The 16428-nt window shown below is 41.8% G+C and overlaps 2 protein-coding genes and 1 non-coding gene across 3 annotated transcripts in view; 2 read left to right on the top strand and 1 right to left on the bottom strand.

The window, feature by feature from the left end:
* The window catches only part of LOC129136671 (uncharacterized), a 43760-nt gene extending 36007 nt beyond the window's left edge, over window positions 1-7753 (bottom strand). The window contains exons 1-3 of the mRNA XM_063786189.1: window positions 7705-7753; window positions 7425-7599; window positions 6905-7005 (exon numbers count right to left, since the gene is read on the bottom strand). Of these exons, the coding sequence (XP_063642259.1) occupies window positions 6905-7005; window positions 7425-7599; window positions 7705-7753 (325 nt within the window). The remainder of the gene's footprint in view (window positions 1-6904; window positions 7006-7424; window positions 7600-7704) is intronic.
* Window positions 7592-10549, top strand: BTG1 (BTG anti-proliferation factor 1). Its single transcript, XM_509262.6, has 2 exons — window positions 7592-8280; window positions 9221-10549. The coding sequence occupies exons 1-2, from the start codon at window positions 8133-8135 to the stop codon at window positions 9586-9588; spliced, it is 516 nt and encodes a 171-aa protein (XP_509262.1). The 5' UTR covers window positions 7592-8132; the 3' UTR covers window positions 9589-10549.
* Window positions 10550-10842: 293 nt separating this feature from the next.
* The window catches only part of LOC735687 (uncharacterized), a 157409-nt gene continuing 151823 nt past the window's right edge, over window positions 10843-16428 (top strand). Inside the window, exon 1 of the transcript XR_010148109.1 lies at window positions 10843-11067. This is a non-coding gene — a transcript (uncharacterized LOC735687). The remainder of the gene's footprint in view (window positions 11068-16428) is intronic.

Here is a 16428-nt window from a genome sequence, read left to right as displayed (position 1 = left end):
TTTTATTTTTTGTAGACAGGGGGTTCTCAATATGTTGCCCAGGGCGGTCTTGAATTCTTGGCCTCAAGCTATCCTCCTGCTTTGGCCTCTCAAAGTGCTGGAATGACAGGTGTGAGCCTCCACGCCCAGCCCTGCTGTTTTTCTTTGAAAGTAAAAGAAAAAGTAAAAATAAAGTATACAAAAAGTAAAAATAGGCCAGGCGCAGTGGCTCACGCCTGTAATCCCAGCACTTTGGGAGGCCGAGGCAGGCAGATCACGAGGTCAGGAGATCGAGACCATCCTGGCTAACATGGTGAAACCCCGTCTCTACTAAAAATACAAAAATTAGCCGGGTGTGGTGGCGGGCGCCTGTAGTCCCAGCTACTCAGGAGGCTGAGGCAGGAGAATGGCGTGAACCCAGGAGGCGGAGCTTGCAGTTAGCTGAGATTGCACCACTGCACTCCAGCCTGGGCAACAGAGCAAGACTCCGTCTCAAAAAAAAAAAAAAGTAAAAATAAAGTATAGAATATGCCAACATTTGATTATATGGGTATCCTACCAAGCTTCCTGAGTATTATCCTCTCTCGAGAGCAAAATGTGAACACCATTACTGGACAAGAGTAGCTGTGGCTTGCTTATTGTCTCAGAAACTGGGAAGAATGGAGTTTACCCAGACTATAGAACCTAAAGGAAGCAAATAACTCACTGAAAACTTAGTTCATTTTAAAGGCAGCTTTTACCTATTCAATTGATGTGCTTTTTCTTTTAAGGAAAGAGATTTCTATTGGATATGGTATATACCTGAAAAAAAGTGAGTTTTTTTTTTTTGTTTTTTGTTTTTTTTTGAGACGGAGTCTTGCTCTGTCGCCCAGGCTGGAGTGCAGTGGCACAATCCTGGCTTACTGCAAGCTCCGCCTCCTGGGTTCACACCATTCTCCTGCCTCAGCCTCCAAAGTAGCTGAGATTACAGGTGCCTGCCACCATGCCCAGCTAATTTTTTATTTGTATTTTCAGTAGAGACGGGTTTCACAGTGTTAGCCACGATGGTCTCGATCTCCTGACCTCGTGATCTGCCCGCCTCAGCCTCCCACAGGGCTGGGATTACAGGCGTGAGCCACCGTGCCTGGCCAGGTTATTTTTATTGATACCTAATAGATGTACATATTTTCAGGGTACATGTGATATTGTGACACATTCATATAATAGGTAATAATCAAACTGGGGTAATTGGGGCATCCATCACCTTACACAGTTATCTTTTCTTTATACTGAGAACATTCAAATTATTCTCTAATAGCTATTTTGAAATATAAAATAGATTACTATTTAATATAGTCACTGTATTGATTTATCAAATGCTAGATCTTAAATCTTCTATTTAATTGTATTTTGTATCCATTAGTGAATCTCTTTTCATCCCTTCTCCTACCTAGCCTTCTCCGCATCTAGTAGCCATCTAGCCATCAATCTACTCTCCATCCCCATGAGATCCACTTTTTAAGCTCCCAATATGAGTGAGAACATGCAATATTTGTCTTTCTGTGCTTGGCTTATTTTTCTTCAATTGTTCTAAAATTATTTTGTTTTTCCAGCACAGGAAAAAAGAGGCTTGTTTTATTTAACATAATGACCTCCAGTTCCATTCAAGTTGCTGCAAATGACAGGATTTCATGCTTTTATTAATGGCTGAATATTTCATTGTGTATATATTCCACATTTTCTTTATCCATTCATCCACTGATGGGCGTTTAGGTTGATTCCATATATTGGCTATTGTGAATAGTACTGCAATAAGCATGGAAGTGCAGGTATCTCTTCAGTGTTGTTTTTAATTACAGAATTTTGCCATTACTTTTTCACAGCAATGGTTCTCCAACATTAGTACCTAGACAGTACCCTATCCCCAGAGTTTTTAATTCACAGGTTTAGAATGAAGGCAGAATTTTGCATTCCTATCGAGGTCCCAGGAAGACTCTGATGCTGCTGGTTTGGGGAACACATTGGGAGAACCAGTGAGAAGTCCCAATCCCTTGCTTCATTAGTTTAAGGGAAAGGGGAGGCTGAACACAGTGGCTCACGCCTGTAATCCTAGCACTTTGGGAGGCTGAGGAGGGAGGATCGCTTGAGCCCAGGAGTTCAAGACCAGCCTGGGCAACATAGGGAAACCCTGTCTCTACAAAAACCAAAAAAATTAGCTGGGCATGGTAGCGCGCACCTGTAGTCCCAGCTATCAGGAGGCTGAGGTGGGGAAGGCTGCGGGGTAGGGGTAGGGGGAGTGGCCGTGCATAACTTGAGCCCGAGAGGTAGAGGCTGCTGTGAGCTGTGATCCTGCCATTGCACTCCAGCCTAGGTGACAGAGTGAGAGACCCTGTTTCAAAAACTAAATGAATACAAGGAAGGGGAGGTCCATGTACCCCACTTCCCCCTTCAGAAAGTTATAAATACTATACGCCAGGATCATAATTTGTAAGAACTTTGTACGATTTTTCAAAGTTTCCAGTGTTCCAGAGTTAATTCTTATTAACTCTTTCCCCAGTCTACTGTTTGTTTGTTTGTTTGTTTTATTTTATGTGAGAGGGAGTCTCGCTCTGTCGCCCAGGCTGGAGTGCAGTGACGCGATCTCGGCTCACTGCAAGCTCCACCTCCCGGGTTCACGCCACTCTCCTGCCTCAGCCTCCCGAGTAGCTGGGACTACAGGCGCCTGCCACCACGCCCGGCTAATTTTTTTATACTTTTAGTAGAGACGGGGTTTCACTGTATTAGCCAGAATGGTCTCAATCTCCTGACCTCGTGATCCGCCCGCCTCGGCCTCCCAAAGTGCTGGGATTACATGCGTGAGCCACCGCGCCCGGCTGTCTACTGTTAAACCTTAAAATTGAAGAGGTCTTTGGCAGCTGGGGGGTGCAGATAAACACTCAGTAACCCTGACCACCACGTGGTTGCCTCCGGTGACAATATAGACGGTGAGAGCTTTAAAAAGAGATAGGTCAGGAGGTTCTGGCACCAGGAAGGAGAAGGTTTGGGGAGGAGCCCAGCATTGAGAAATGGCCCTGCAGCTATGCAGTAGAAAGTTGAGTGAGAATTCCCGGAGGCCACTGATCAGATTCAACAGTGACCTGGACACAAAACCATCCCTCCTTGCTGCCCTCCCACCTCCCCCACCGAACCCTCCAGGGCCCGCCTCAGTTGCTGGGCAAGAGAGATTGTGGAACTGACCAAGCCCCTGGTTCCTTTTGTCAATTTAGGCCAAAGGGGAAATGAAAAGTTTAGATGGACTTAAATAGAAAGCACTTTTGCTACTTTCTCTTATCTGTACCTAGGGATAATTTTCATTCCAGTTAAATTATTTGGCAGATTAACATTTTAATATGTTCCTTGTTTCATTTTCCAGTGGGCCTTTTAATAAATGTAGCTGTATCTTACAGATTATGTCAGCTATGAGATGTCCCCTCAGCTGCCTTGAGTTTTGATTTTTTTTTTTTTCCTTCTACTATCTCTACTCATCTCCAGATGGTCTTCTAACTTTATCAGGTTTTATTTCTCAAGGTCCTTTTTAGGAAAGGTAATATCAGGAGCTCCCTTGAAAACCCTACCAGGTATTTAGAGCTCAAATTTTGTAGTCCATGACTTGAGAGTTCAAATCTGGCTGTAAAACCTTGGGTAAATTACTTATTTTCTTTAAGACTGTATTCTTATATGTTAAATGCTGTCAACTATACTCACTCGATTGGGTTTCTTAGAGAATTAAATGGGAAAGCATGGCTGGGTGCAGTGGCTCATGCCTGCAATTCCAGCACTTTGGGAGGCTGAGGTGAGTGAATCGCTTGAGCCCAGGAGTTCAAAACCAGCCTGGGCAACATGGTGAAACCCCGTCTCTACCAAAAAATTCAAAAATTAGCCAGGCGTGGTGGAACGTGCCTGAAGTCCCAGCTATTCAGGAAGCTGAGTGGAAAGATAAGCTTGAGCCCAGGAGGCGGAGGTTGCAGTGAGCTGTGATCGCACCGCCACACTCCAGCCTGGGCAACAGAGTGAGTCTCAAAAAAAAAAAAAAAAAAGAGAGAAAGCATGTAAAACACTTAGCACTGATGCATTGTTAATGATAAAATGATAATAACCTGCATTATTACTTTTGTTGTTAAGCGATGCTTCACTCCTTTTTCCTCCCACTCTCCAAACAATCTGAATAGCTTCCACAAGAAGAAACTGAGTTTTGTCTAAAATCATTATGTGTCACCCTCTGATTGCAAGTTCTTTTGTGTTTTCTGAATCGCAGTAGATCTAAACCCAGTGCAAATGTCTTAGCTTGTGTCCTTGGATTCTTACTCAAGCAGAGCAAGTCAGGGTGCTAGCAGGGAGGCAACTAAAAGTGGTCTTCTCCTTTCTGTGGGTAACAAAAAAATAGATAAATAAGAGGCATAGGTATCTAGTTGAAGACATAAGCCCACAAGAAAAGCTAAATTATTTAAAGATAAATCTGATCATATAATCTGTCTGCTAAAAATACTCTCAAGAGTACTCTCAAGTACCCTATGCCTGCCTCCATCTACCAGTTTTTTCAACAATACTTATCCTCCTTGGTTTATGCCTTTAAGATACTCCAAGATCAAGCCCTTTCCTTTCCTCCAAGGAGAACTAATCTTGGGTCACTTTCATTGGCTTAGCTGAGATCATTCACTTTTGGGGTTTTCTTATTTTCCCTCTGCTCCGCAACACACAAATAAATAAATGCCCTGTCTCTATTTGCCATTAACACTCTCTCAAGAACTCTCTCACTTGACTCTGTACTTATTGGTTAAGTTGTGAGTTTTCTAGACACCTAGCACTCTATCTGGAAGTAGGTGCGTAATAAGCACAACTTTAGTGACTGCAGCTAGCTGACTAGCAACAGGCAGGTTGCCTCTGGCTCAGTCTGGAAGGCCCTGGCCCTAATGTGCCTTCAGGGAAAGGGCGGGTCCAACTGGGGAAACAATATCTAATATTTGTGCTTTTATTTGTCAACTTATTTTAAAACCCAGGTTCATTTTTTGAATTTGTTTTGACAGCATTCCTAAGATTTTTAATACTTTGATTAGAAATGTTCTAAGTTTTAGAAATTAATTAGACAGGCCAGGCGTGGTGGCCCACGCCTGTAATCCCTAAACTTTGAGAGGCCGAGGCGGGTGGATCACCTGAGATCAGGAGTTTGAGACCAGCCTGGCCAACATGGTGAAACCCCATCTCTACTAAAAATACAAAATTTAGCCAGGCGTGGTGGTGCATGCCTGTAATCCCAGCTACTCGGGAGGCTGAGGCAGGAGAATCACTTAAACCTGGGAGTCGGTGGCTGCAGTGAGCCAAGATCGCGCCACTGCACTCCAGCCTGGGTGACTGAGCGAGACTCTATCTCAAAAAAAAAAAAAAAAATTTCATAAATTACTATCAAATTGCATGATAATAATAAAGTACTTGGGAGAGCCTTGGTAAACTTAGCACAACAACACAGAAAGCACCTTTGTAATTCAAAAGCTGTCCAGAAATACCTGCTTGTTTCCCAGATGGGAAGGGCCTGACTAAACTTCCAGAAAATGTGACTAAACATATATATGTCAGGAATTGAAAACTATTAGCAATGAACATTATGTACCATCTAAGGCTTACGTTTAAGACTAATGTTTATTTCCAGTTTTTTTCTGAGTACTCTGTAGATTCCCAAGTTAAAAATTACTGTAGTTTCTCAAATCAGTTTGTCTCCTAATGGGATGATTTAAGGTGGGAAACACACATATATAATTTTAAAAACTCAGTGCGGGAAGTAACTTTCCCTGAGTCTGTGGGTTAAACTTTCTGTTAACCCTGTTCAACTGGTTTTATAAGGCTTTCAGAAGGGGTCCTGCTGCTGCTAGTGCAGGCAGTTAAAAATAGTATGGAGAACAAGGGCTTGGGGGAAGTCTGAGTCCAATCCTAGCATTTTGTTGATTTAATATTTCTGTTTTTTAGATGAGACAATTTAAGCACACGACCGAGAGGCCAAGTTGGAGACCAGGTTTAGAAGAGAAAAACTTTCACTTGCCTCCTAATTTGTACTCAGTGACACATTAACGACAATGTAAGTGAAAGCAGGGAACTAAGGGTGGGTCAGGTTAGGTGGGAGACCAGGAGTTGTTATTCTAGTGTTATGGTAATTTCATGAATTTACTTTTGCTTCTCGATCTTCTTTTTGAGTAGTAAAAGAGGTTTCATGCCTCCAGTGAAATTACTATTTTTAAGCAGAGTTCTATCTGAAAAGTTCTATAAGAAAAAAAAAACCACTCTTTAATTTTTTCACATGTAACTACTTAGTTATGTGTACTAATGAAAAAATAATCTAGAAGTTATTTTTTCAAATCGAGTTTTACATATTTTTTAAACAATGAAACGTTTTCTCCTGTTTTATAATGTCATTATTTTTGCTTCATTTCTATATCCTTTAGCTCAGTATTAAAAAGAAAAAAAAACACTCAAAGTGGTGTGTTTTGCAATATTGATGATCAACTAAGGTCGGGATATTTATTTCCATCTGGTAGAGTTCAACTTCTGCCTCCTGTTTGCTTTCTCCATCTGCCTGCCTCCCTTCATCTTTCTTTTTTTCTTTTCCCCCTTCTCCTTAATGGAGTTGGGGTTAACCCTGTCTTAGGCCTAATCGTTTTAGCAGGCTCCCGCCTTCCTGTTACACTGGTTTTTAAGGTTTTTTTTTTTTTTTTTTTTTTTGGTAGGGTTTCAAATAAACTTAAATGTCTACACTTAATACTTTCACAAGCTTCAAATTCTTTTTATTTTATTTTTATAAAGAGCAGGACTCAGGCTAGGACGGCATTTGGACTAGGTAAAAAAGAAAATCTTCGGTTTTGTGCACACAAGTTTTAAAATACATTGTACAGATTTTTTTTTTTTTTTTTTGGATACACACCACTCTTTACAGGATCCGCGTTGTATCTGCTTTCAGTAACTGGCTCTCCTGTCCGCATCCAGTAAGGTTTCCACTCTTCTCCCCGTTGACTGCTGAAGTTACTGAAACAGCAACCACAAATGGCCTTACTAACCTACTTATTTTGCAATTAAACTTTTACAAAGATATCCCCCTACTCCTCCCCTAGGGTGGAACAGAAATGGCTCCGCGGCGTTGGCAGCTCGTCTGCGAGGGGACCCTGGCTCCCCGAGGCTGCAGTCCTTTTTCTTGGACAGAACGCCCCGCAGGACCGTTCCCTCCACTTTCCCCCGCACTCAGGCAGCGCACCGCCAGCACACACAGCGCTGGCGCCCGCATCGCGCCGCACCACACGCGTCTCCGGCTTGAGGAGCCAGTCACCGAGACCCGGAGCGGGAACGAGATGTAAACACGGAGTGGGGACATGCAGCCCGATCTGAGAAGGCGGCGCGAAGAGTAGACACAGCCTGCGCCAGGCGGTTCTTATTTACCCAGCACTTACACTCCAGGGCAAGCGGGCCCAGGCAGCGCCCTCTCGCAGAAGGATGCACTGGCGCAGAGCCTGGACCTGCTGAAGCGGGAAGGAGGAGCTAGGGCTGGGGGCGGAGCTTTCACACGCGCACCCTCGGTTCCCTCCCTCCCTCCCTCGACACAAGCAACTGGGTCTCCAGCCGCCACTCCGGGTTTATTTGTTTACAAGCGGATTACGTCAGCTCCTCCCTCTCTTCCCTATCTCTGGACCCGCCTCCTGGACTCTTTTCCCGCCCCTTTCGGCTCCGAACCGTCTTGCGTCACAATGGTGCGATATTCGGATTGGCTGGAGTCGGCCATCACGCTCCAGCTACGCCACTTCCTTTTCGTGGCACTATAAAGGGTGCTGCACGGCGCTTGCATCTCTTCGCCCCTCGGAGCTGGAAATGCAGCTTTTGAGATCTTCGAATGCTGCGGAGCTGGAGGCGGAGGCGGCTGGGGAGGTCCGAGCGATGTGACCAGGCCGCCATCGCTCGTCTCTTCCTCTCTCCTGCCGCCTCCTGTCTCGAAAATAACTTTTTTAGTCTAAAGAAAGAAAGAAAAAAGTAGTCGTCCGCCCCTCACGCCCTCTCTTCCTCTCAGCCTTCCGCCCGGTGAGGAAGCCCGGGGTGGCTGCTCCGCCGTCGGGGCCGCGCCGCCGAGCCCCGGCCGCCCCGGGCCGCCCCCGCACGCCGCCCCCATGCATCCCTTCTACACCCGGGCCGCCACCATGATAGGCGAGATCGCCGCCGCCGTGTCCTTCATCTCCAAGTTTCTCCGCACCAAGGGGCTCACGAGCGAGCGACAGCTGCAGACCTTCAGCCAGAGCCTGCAGGAGCTGCTGGCAGGTGAGCAGGGCGAGGGCGTCGGAGGGACACGGGCCCCACATCCCTGGGTCAGAGTCCGGCCGTCGGGGCTGCGGGAACCTCGGCAGCGCCCCGGGGCCGGTCGTGCTTGGGCCCCGCCGCGGGACCGGTGTGGTTGCGCTGGGTGGCCGCTAACAGCGGCTCCCCGCGAGGCTTTAGGGGCTGGACGGAGGGCGCCCCCTTCCCCCCAGCTGGCAAAACGGAGAGGAGAAGAAAACACGCACAACAAAGAAACTTAAGCCCACCGAGGCGGGAGCTGCGGTCCGAGGACCGTCGGCGGATTTGGGGACAAAGGAGCCGTGGGGCTAGGGTGGGTTCGACGTCCCATTTCCTCAGCCCCCTCCAACCGTTGCGTGGTCGGCGGTCCAGCCCCGGGGTGGGAAGCTGCGCCGCTGCCCCGGAGCCAGCTCGGAACGGACGTGCCGTCTCCCCGCGCCTCCTGCCCCTGCCCATTAATCATCGGATTTGTCACCGGCACAATTACAGCCCTGCCCAGAGCGTGGTTTAGGGTTGCTTGTTTTTCTTCCCTTCGGGGTTAACAGTCCGGTGGCGCTTCTCATCTCCAAAGCCGTCAACTCCATTGTGTGCATCTGGGGTGGGGTGGAGAAAGTAAACAGTTTCTCGCCTGGCCATAGGTGCCAGTGGCTTCCCGACTGGCCGAGGCTGCGCGCCTGATTCCTGTTTTGGCGGCTCAACCGGTTGGTTCCTGGAGATTGTTTTGTCCGGTACTACTGTGTTATTTCTAAAACCCTGCCCGCTTTTTTCCATCCCCGCACATGCACAACAACGGATGCAATCCTGGACATTTTAAAAAGTTGATAGTTTTCATTTTCGCTCCTCAAAGGAGCCTGGGGTAGGAGGAATCCGCAGTGGGAGCTAACGATCCTAAGCGTTGTTTCTCTGTTCTTCTTTTCTTCTATAGAACATTATAAACATCACTGGTTCCCAGAAAAGCCATGCAAGGGATCGGGTTACCGTTGTATTCGCATCAACCATAAAATGGATCCTCTGATTGGACAGGCAGCACAGCGGATTGGACTGAGCAGTCAGGAGCTGTTCAGGCTTCTCCCAAGTGAACTCACACTCTGGGTTGACCCCTATGAAGTGTCCTACAGAATTGGAGAGGATGGCTCCATCTGTGTGCTGTATGAAGCCTCACCAGCAGGAGGTAGCACTCAAAACAGCACCAACGTGCAAATGGTAGACAGCCGAATCAGCTGTAAGGAGGAACTTCTCTTGGGCAGAACGAGCCCTTCCAAAAACTACAATATGATGACTGTATCAGGTTAAGATATAGTCTGTGGATGGATCATCTGATGATGATGGATAAATTTGATTTTTGCTTTGGGTGGGCTCCTCTTGGGGATGGATTATGGAATTTAAACCATGTCACAGCTGTGAAGATCTGGCACAAGATAGAATGGTAAAAAAAAAAAAAAAATTTTTAAGTGACAGTGCCATAGTTTGGACAGTACCTTTCAATGATTAATTTTAATAGCCTGTGAGTCCAAGTAAATGATCACTTTATTTGCTAGGGAGGGAAGTCCTAGGGTGGTTTCAGTTTCTCCCAGACATACCTAAATTTTTACATCAATCCCTTTAAAGAAAATCTGTATTTCAAAGAATCTTTCTCTGCAGTAAATCTCGCAGGGGAATTTGCACTATTACACTTGAAAGTTGTTATTGTTAACCTTTTCGGCAGCTTTTAATAGGAAAGTTAAACGTTTTAAACATGGTAGTACTGGAAATTTTACGGCAAGACTTTTACCTAGCACTTAAATATGTATAAATGTACATAAAGACAAACTAGTAAGCGTGACCTGGGGAAATGGTCAGACCTTGTATTGTGTTTTTGGCCTTGAAAGTAGCAAGTGACCAGAATCTGCCATGGCAACAGGCTTTAAAAAAGACCCTTAAAAAGACACTGTCTCAACTGTGGTGTTAGCACCAGCCAGCTCTCTGTACATTTGCTAGCTTGTAGTTTTCTAAGACTGAGTAAACTTCTTATTTTTAGAAAGTGGAGGTCTGGTTTGTAACTTTCCTTGTACTTAATTGGGTAAAAGTCTTTTCCACAAACCACCATCTATTTTGTGAACTTTGTTAGTCATCTTTTATTTGGTAAATTATGAACTGGTGTAAATTTGTACAGTTCATGTATATTGATTGTGGCAAAGTTGTACAGATTTCTATATTTTGGATGAGAAATTTTTCTTCTCTCTATAATAAATTGTTTCTTATCTTGGCATTTTAATCAATCTCTTGTCATGATTATAGAGGTTTAGCTAAAAGTATTTTTTCTTAGAAGACAGGTTCTATAAACTGAATATCTGTTGCACACTGGTCATGCTGGAAAAACATTTGATGAGGAATGAAGATGCTCTGTATATACATGTTTAGGTTTTACAGGAAACACAGGAGTAGCATGTTTTAAAAATTTCTAAAGTCAAAACATGGACACATTCACAGGCTAATGATCTCATGAAATAAGGATAAGAGACCACGGTAGCATCTACCAAAAATGTGATACTCAAAGGATTACATTTCATTGCTTCCCTGTTGAAGTGAAGATAGAAATGTTCCATTCTGACCCACCTTTGAAAAACAATTACTTTGCCCCATGGATTCTTTGTTCAATTAGAAATTTCCCCGGGGCAGGTGACCCATAGTCTTAAAGAACAGGCTAAACACCACAGAGAGATTGGTTGCTTTTTGCTTTTCATCACCTGCAAGATTTACATAAAAATCACATAAGCTGGAATTCAACAAAAGGTATGTTTATGAACTTTTATTCTCAAAAGTTGAAATGCTGACTTTCTCGATTCCTCATTTTCAGACTTTTATTTCAGATAAATACTAAGAACCTAAGTGAACCTTGATAATGCTGTAGTGTAGGTTACTCCACTACCCCATATAATAGAAGGACTTGCTGTTTAGTTGTAGAGGATAACAGCGTTTTTCAGTGGAAATTGAAAGTGGAAAAATTGAATTTTGCTCTACACAGTTAACATATAGTGGCCTTTTTTTGGTATATATGTAAACATGTTGACACTGGAAATATGCAGTCTGAAATAAAATTAGTAATTACTTGAAATTAGTAATCTCAAATAACATTTAAGAAGTTATTTCTACACGCAGGAATAAATTATTCTGATTTTGTAGACAACACAGGAATAGGCCACTGAATATGCAGGTATTTAGAGTACAAATGTCTGGATATTGGCACGCCATTCTCGAGAGTTAGAATTCGTAGACCCGCAACACATGGACTACCCTTGCCAATTGTTATGGTTTTATTTTTAAACCTATTCTGTGAAAAAGCTCCTCGGTATTTCAAACTTGAATTACAATAAAAACACCAGGTAGGGTTGTTTTTAAATGGGTCTCACCCCAGTGCTGGCTACTATTGTTTACCAACTACATTTCATCTGGTAACTCCTTTGAAACTAAGTACCTCAACCATTTTTTTTTTTTATCGTAAAGCCTTTTTTCAAATGGAAAGTTTTTTTTGAAGATCTTGACATCAGACTTTTTTAATCTTTGAAAATGATGGAAACAGTTAATAAAAATGTTTATTTTAGAATTCAGGTGATGTCTGGCTTGTGAGGAGCTGTTTATAAGTTTGTCGTTGAAAGGCTTGCACACATCACTCTGAGACCAGCTGTTTCCTGTGACTTTAACCTTACCTTCCCCAGACAATTGAGCTGAACCTGTATCTGCGGTACAGTAGCTGTTTGTGATGTATTTCTTGTTCACTGTTTCTGGGGAATGTTTTGAAATATTTTATTATAAATCCTTTTAAGATAGGATGACTACTTTCAAAATTATTGTTGCCTTTGGCACCAGGAATTCATAGTTGGGATTGGCAGTAAGTTTGAGGAGTGTTACTTTCTAAGTTTTAACAGGTAGTTTTGAAATTATTTCCTTTTTTCCAAATTTAAGTAGTGCCTCCCTCTGTAATGTTGAAACAAGGCTTCAAGTGGATTGTATAGCAAGAGTTACCCTGGTTCATGCAGGATAATGCGGCTGTTATCTTTGTCATCTGGAATGGGAATCTCATGTCTTTACCCTTATGTGCAATATTTCTATAATAATAGACTGGAAAGGCCACCAGAAAGTGGCTTTCAGGTACATTGCACAAATAGTTTCCTTAAGTCATTATAACTCACACATTGCAAGTAATTAATTTTGTTTTGTATAGGTGTTGCAGTTTATGAAATTGGCCTTCAAGTTAAAAGGAAGGAAGCCGTATTCCCGATGGCTAGTGTTTAATGACTACAGGTTTCCAGGCTCCCTTTAATCTTGGGAGCAAATAAATCTACTATTGGACTTCTCCCTGCGTGACTTTTAACATTTCTGATACTCTCTCTTCTTCCTCTTTACAGAAGAGAGGTATGATAACTGAAGTTGTATTTTGCATATTGAAGTTTAAAGATACTTCCTCTCCCCTTTTCACCCCTATTTCAAATGATGTGATAAAATCCTCTTGATAGGCTAGATGGAGAACATTTGTCAATAGTTTTATCTATTCATGGAAGTCTTCAAAAAGTATATCTTGGATTGTCTAAAACTGAATAGATTTCTTATTTATCTGAAGGTATACGGACTGCCAACATTTTAGACTTATCTCTCAGTCTCTGCCACTGAACTTTTATATATGGCTGCTATCGAAATATAACTGGTTATTTTCATATTTGGAACACAATATAACAGTATCACAAAATCTTTTACAGTAAGATAGTTTGTATTACCAGCCGACCCAGCTGCTTAACTGAGTCCTTAAATCATTTAATATATGGGACTGTAAATAGAGAAATCTGTACATTATGAGATCTGATTTCTGGTTATGCCTATAGATCTTTATTTTCTTTATCCCTATAGATCATTTTCTTCTGATGTTAAGTGTTATATTTTTGAAATGCTCCTAAACAAGTAAGCCTTAGATTGTATTAATCCTGAGGATTGATACCATTTCCTCAACACTTTGTGGAGTATGATTGACACCAGTTTTTTTTTTGACTGCAGGTTTAACTTGGCTTATCACTTTTCGTATTGCTCAGTATGTCCAAGATAGGAATAAAAAAATGGAGTTCAACTTCTGACTGTTATTTATGAGACTTTTCATGGTATTTATCATTTTAGTATTGAAGATGCAGTGTTCTTTTGGGAATTACGTATGCTTAGAAGAGAGTACTGATGCTCAAAGGTGAAATGATTTGAATCTAGAGTTGGATAAAAAGGGAAAGGATGGGGAAAATGAAAACTGGGAAGCTAAACTGAGAAGGAATTGCAAGGTTTGGTGATAAAAATTCATTTGCTATGGTCATAGTTGTGTATCGAGAGGTTTGCACAGCACAGTCTCTTGGCAGAGTTTAGGAATCTCTACTCTGGGGATTCTGCAGTTCATGAATTGTCAGGGAGACTCTGCACTCAATTTGTTTCTGTGAACATGCAGGTGAAAGTGGTAGTACAGGTGGAACTTCATGGGAACTGGTTTTGGGGGAGGTGTGGATGGGAAGCACAAATGTCTCAGTATTTTCTAAAGGGAGACTATTTTTAAAGGTGTCTGTTACAAACCACTTGATTATAGCCTCTTTTCTTGTACCTTTAAGTTGTGAAGGCCATTTGTGACTCCATTCCTGGTGGTAGAAAAATAACCAAGTGTAGGCCAGACATATAACATCACATTAGTACCATTATAGTTAACTGGATCCCTGTATTTGGAGAATATTACATCAAACACTATGTATGATTTCAAATTGTAGCATTAATAGGAGATACTTAACCCATGAGTACATTTACTTTTAGTGATTCTCTAGATAGTTATCTCCAAAGTTATTTTGTCATTCTTTTAGAATATTTTTGTATGTATTTTCATGTGTGCATGCAAAAGCATGTGGCACATTTTCTAAACAAATATACATATATTTGACATACACTAAAAATTTTGTTGATAGGATGCATGATCAGAAACATTTACAGACTATTTCTTTAGGTTTTCACTAAAGTAGATGAATATTTGCTCTCCCCAAAATAACTCATAATTATGTTCTTTAAGTGGTAAGTCTGAAAATGACAAGTTAGTGTAGCAATACAAAGAGGATTGCCTTGTATAAGTTTAACTTATCTGCATAAGTCTTTATAATAATAAAACTAAGTCATCCTTTACAGCCAACAGATATCCAAATTGTGTTACACCAATTTGAAATCTATATGTTCCCATATATTCAACTATGTGTTGCTGTGTGTTGAAATTCACATTTTTGTTTCTCAGAAGTTTTTTTTAAGTCTTAGGGTCTTTGTAACATTGATATGCATGGTTGTAAGAGAACTGAATTATCGAAGTTGTAGATGGGTGATTTAATTATTTTTAGTAGTTATGGCTTAGCAAGAAAGGCCCTGTATCTTTTCCCTCTTGTTCTGAGCCATCCCTAAATTTTTGAAGGAAAAGATGACTAACAAATTGGACTTTATTTGAGAAGATTCCATAAATGACCATAAGCCATAAAATGATTAGACTTGACAATTGCTTTATGAGCAGATTTGAGTACACTTTCTAGTAGTTGTCTTGATTTATGGCAGTTTTGTCCCAAGTCAGTAGACTAAATGGAGTTGTATTTCCGACAAATTGTACTTGTGAGTCTTCAAGTTATCAATATATATTCTTATTTGACCTTCCAACAACTGGATGAGGTTGGCAAGTAGGTCAGTATTTTTTATCTTCATTTTATGGATAGAAAACTGAGGCTTAGAGAGCTTAAGTAATTTACCCTAAAGCCAGACAGCTCGCAAACAGCTAATTCACAATTTGAATTCAGGCTTTTCTGATCACAGAATCCAAACTCTTAACTATTGTTACATTGTGATGCATGATTTATCTACCTTCTTTCACACTGTTGGAACATGTATTTTAACTTCTCATTGTGAGTTGGCCATCTTTGGTTATTTTCAGCCTTGAAACTCTTTCACTATGTTCAGGAGGCATATAGCAGTCTACAATTAGGCTCCTTTCTTTGAGAGGCAGTTGGAATTTAGCATAAAGAATACTAGTCTGGGACTCAGACCAATAAGTTGAAATCTTGACTTGTACCAACTTGTGACTTTGGACCAGTTGCTTAGCCTCTCTGAGCCCCATCATTCCATGTGTAATAATGGAGACAAGTCATTTGTTGTCAAGGTAAACATGAAATCATATAGCTAGTGAATGTTTGGATTCTTGGAATTTGAATACTCTATCATGGAGGCCAACAAAATATAGCTGATTGTTTTCTTTGTGTGTGTGTGTGTGTGTGTGTGTGTGTGTGTGTTTTAACAATTTGATCATAGTATGATTGTTAGGAGTTTCTTGAAAGATTGCTTTAGCCTATAGCTGCAAGAAATGTACTTGCGTTTTTGAAATACAATAATATAGGAAGGAAAATGAACTGCTTTTCCATTGTGAAGGACGGAAATAGACAACACAGGCCTTGCATCTTATTTTATAGAGCTTTCCTGAGCTGTGTGCTCAACATTGTGGTTTTCAGAGCTATTTTCTCAGTAAAAAAAGAGTCCTTCAGATCCTTTGTCTATATTGAAGACACCTTAGTTGAGAGATGGAGTAATGCAACCAAACATATATAGCAATGTAGCCCTGTACAAAGCATGTTTGCTTCCATTATGTTTTTTAATCCTCACAACAACCCTTTGCTATATGAAGTTGACTTTTCCCAGGGTTTTTAGTCCTTCAAACCATTTGTATTTGGCCATGCTTTTGCAAGAGATTTTCAAACAGTGATTTTTAAACAGAACTCAGTGGTTCTCAATCTTTTCTTCATCTAGAGTGGTGTGAGTATTTCCTTTACTGCAAAGAAAAGCAGCCTTTTTATAAATTGTCAGTTTGGATTTGACTTTCTTCTTGTGATGTAACCTGATGCAATGTTTGCCTGAATCACTAATAATGTAACTGATTTCCCCTACCAGTCATAAATGAGTCAGTGATCACGGATTCTTTTAGTTTATACTCAAGTTGCTTTTTCTGTGTGCAGATATCCTCATTGAATAGCTTGCTGTTGGGCTTGTATAGCATTATGGTTTACATCAGGGACGTAGATAGCCAGCAGAGCTTTGTGCTAATTTATTTTGCAATCCTATAGG

This window comes from Pan troglodytes, chromosome 10, assembly GCF_028858775.2.
Source record: "Pan troglodytes isolate AG18354 chromosome 10, NHGRI_mPanTro3-v2.0_pri, whole genome shotgun sequence".
Taxonomy (NCBI): Eukaryota; Metazoa; Chordata; class Mammalia; order Primates; family Hominidae; genus Pan; species Pan troglodytes.
This window is presented reverse-complemented; position numbering and strand designations above follow the sequence as displayed.

What these genes read in the sequence shown, in the direction of transcription:
- BTG1 (XM_509262.6), top strand. Translation starts at nt 8,133, where the DNA reads ATGCATCCCTTCTACACCCGGGCCGCCACCATGATAGGCGAGATCGCC. An exon ending in CCTGCAGGAGCTGCTGGCAG is followed by an intron (nt 8,281 to 9,220) that starts GTGAGCAGGGCG and finishes TTTCTTCTATAG; the next exon opens with AACATTATAAACATCACTGG.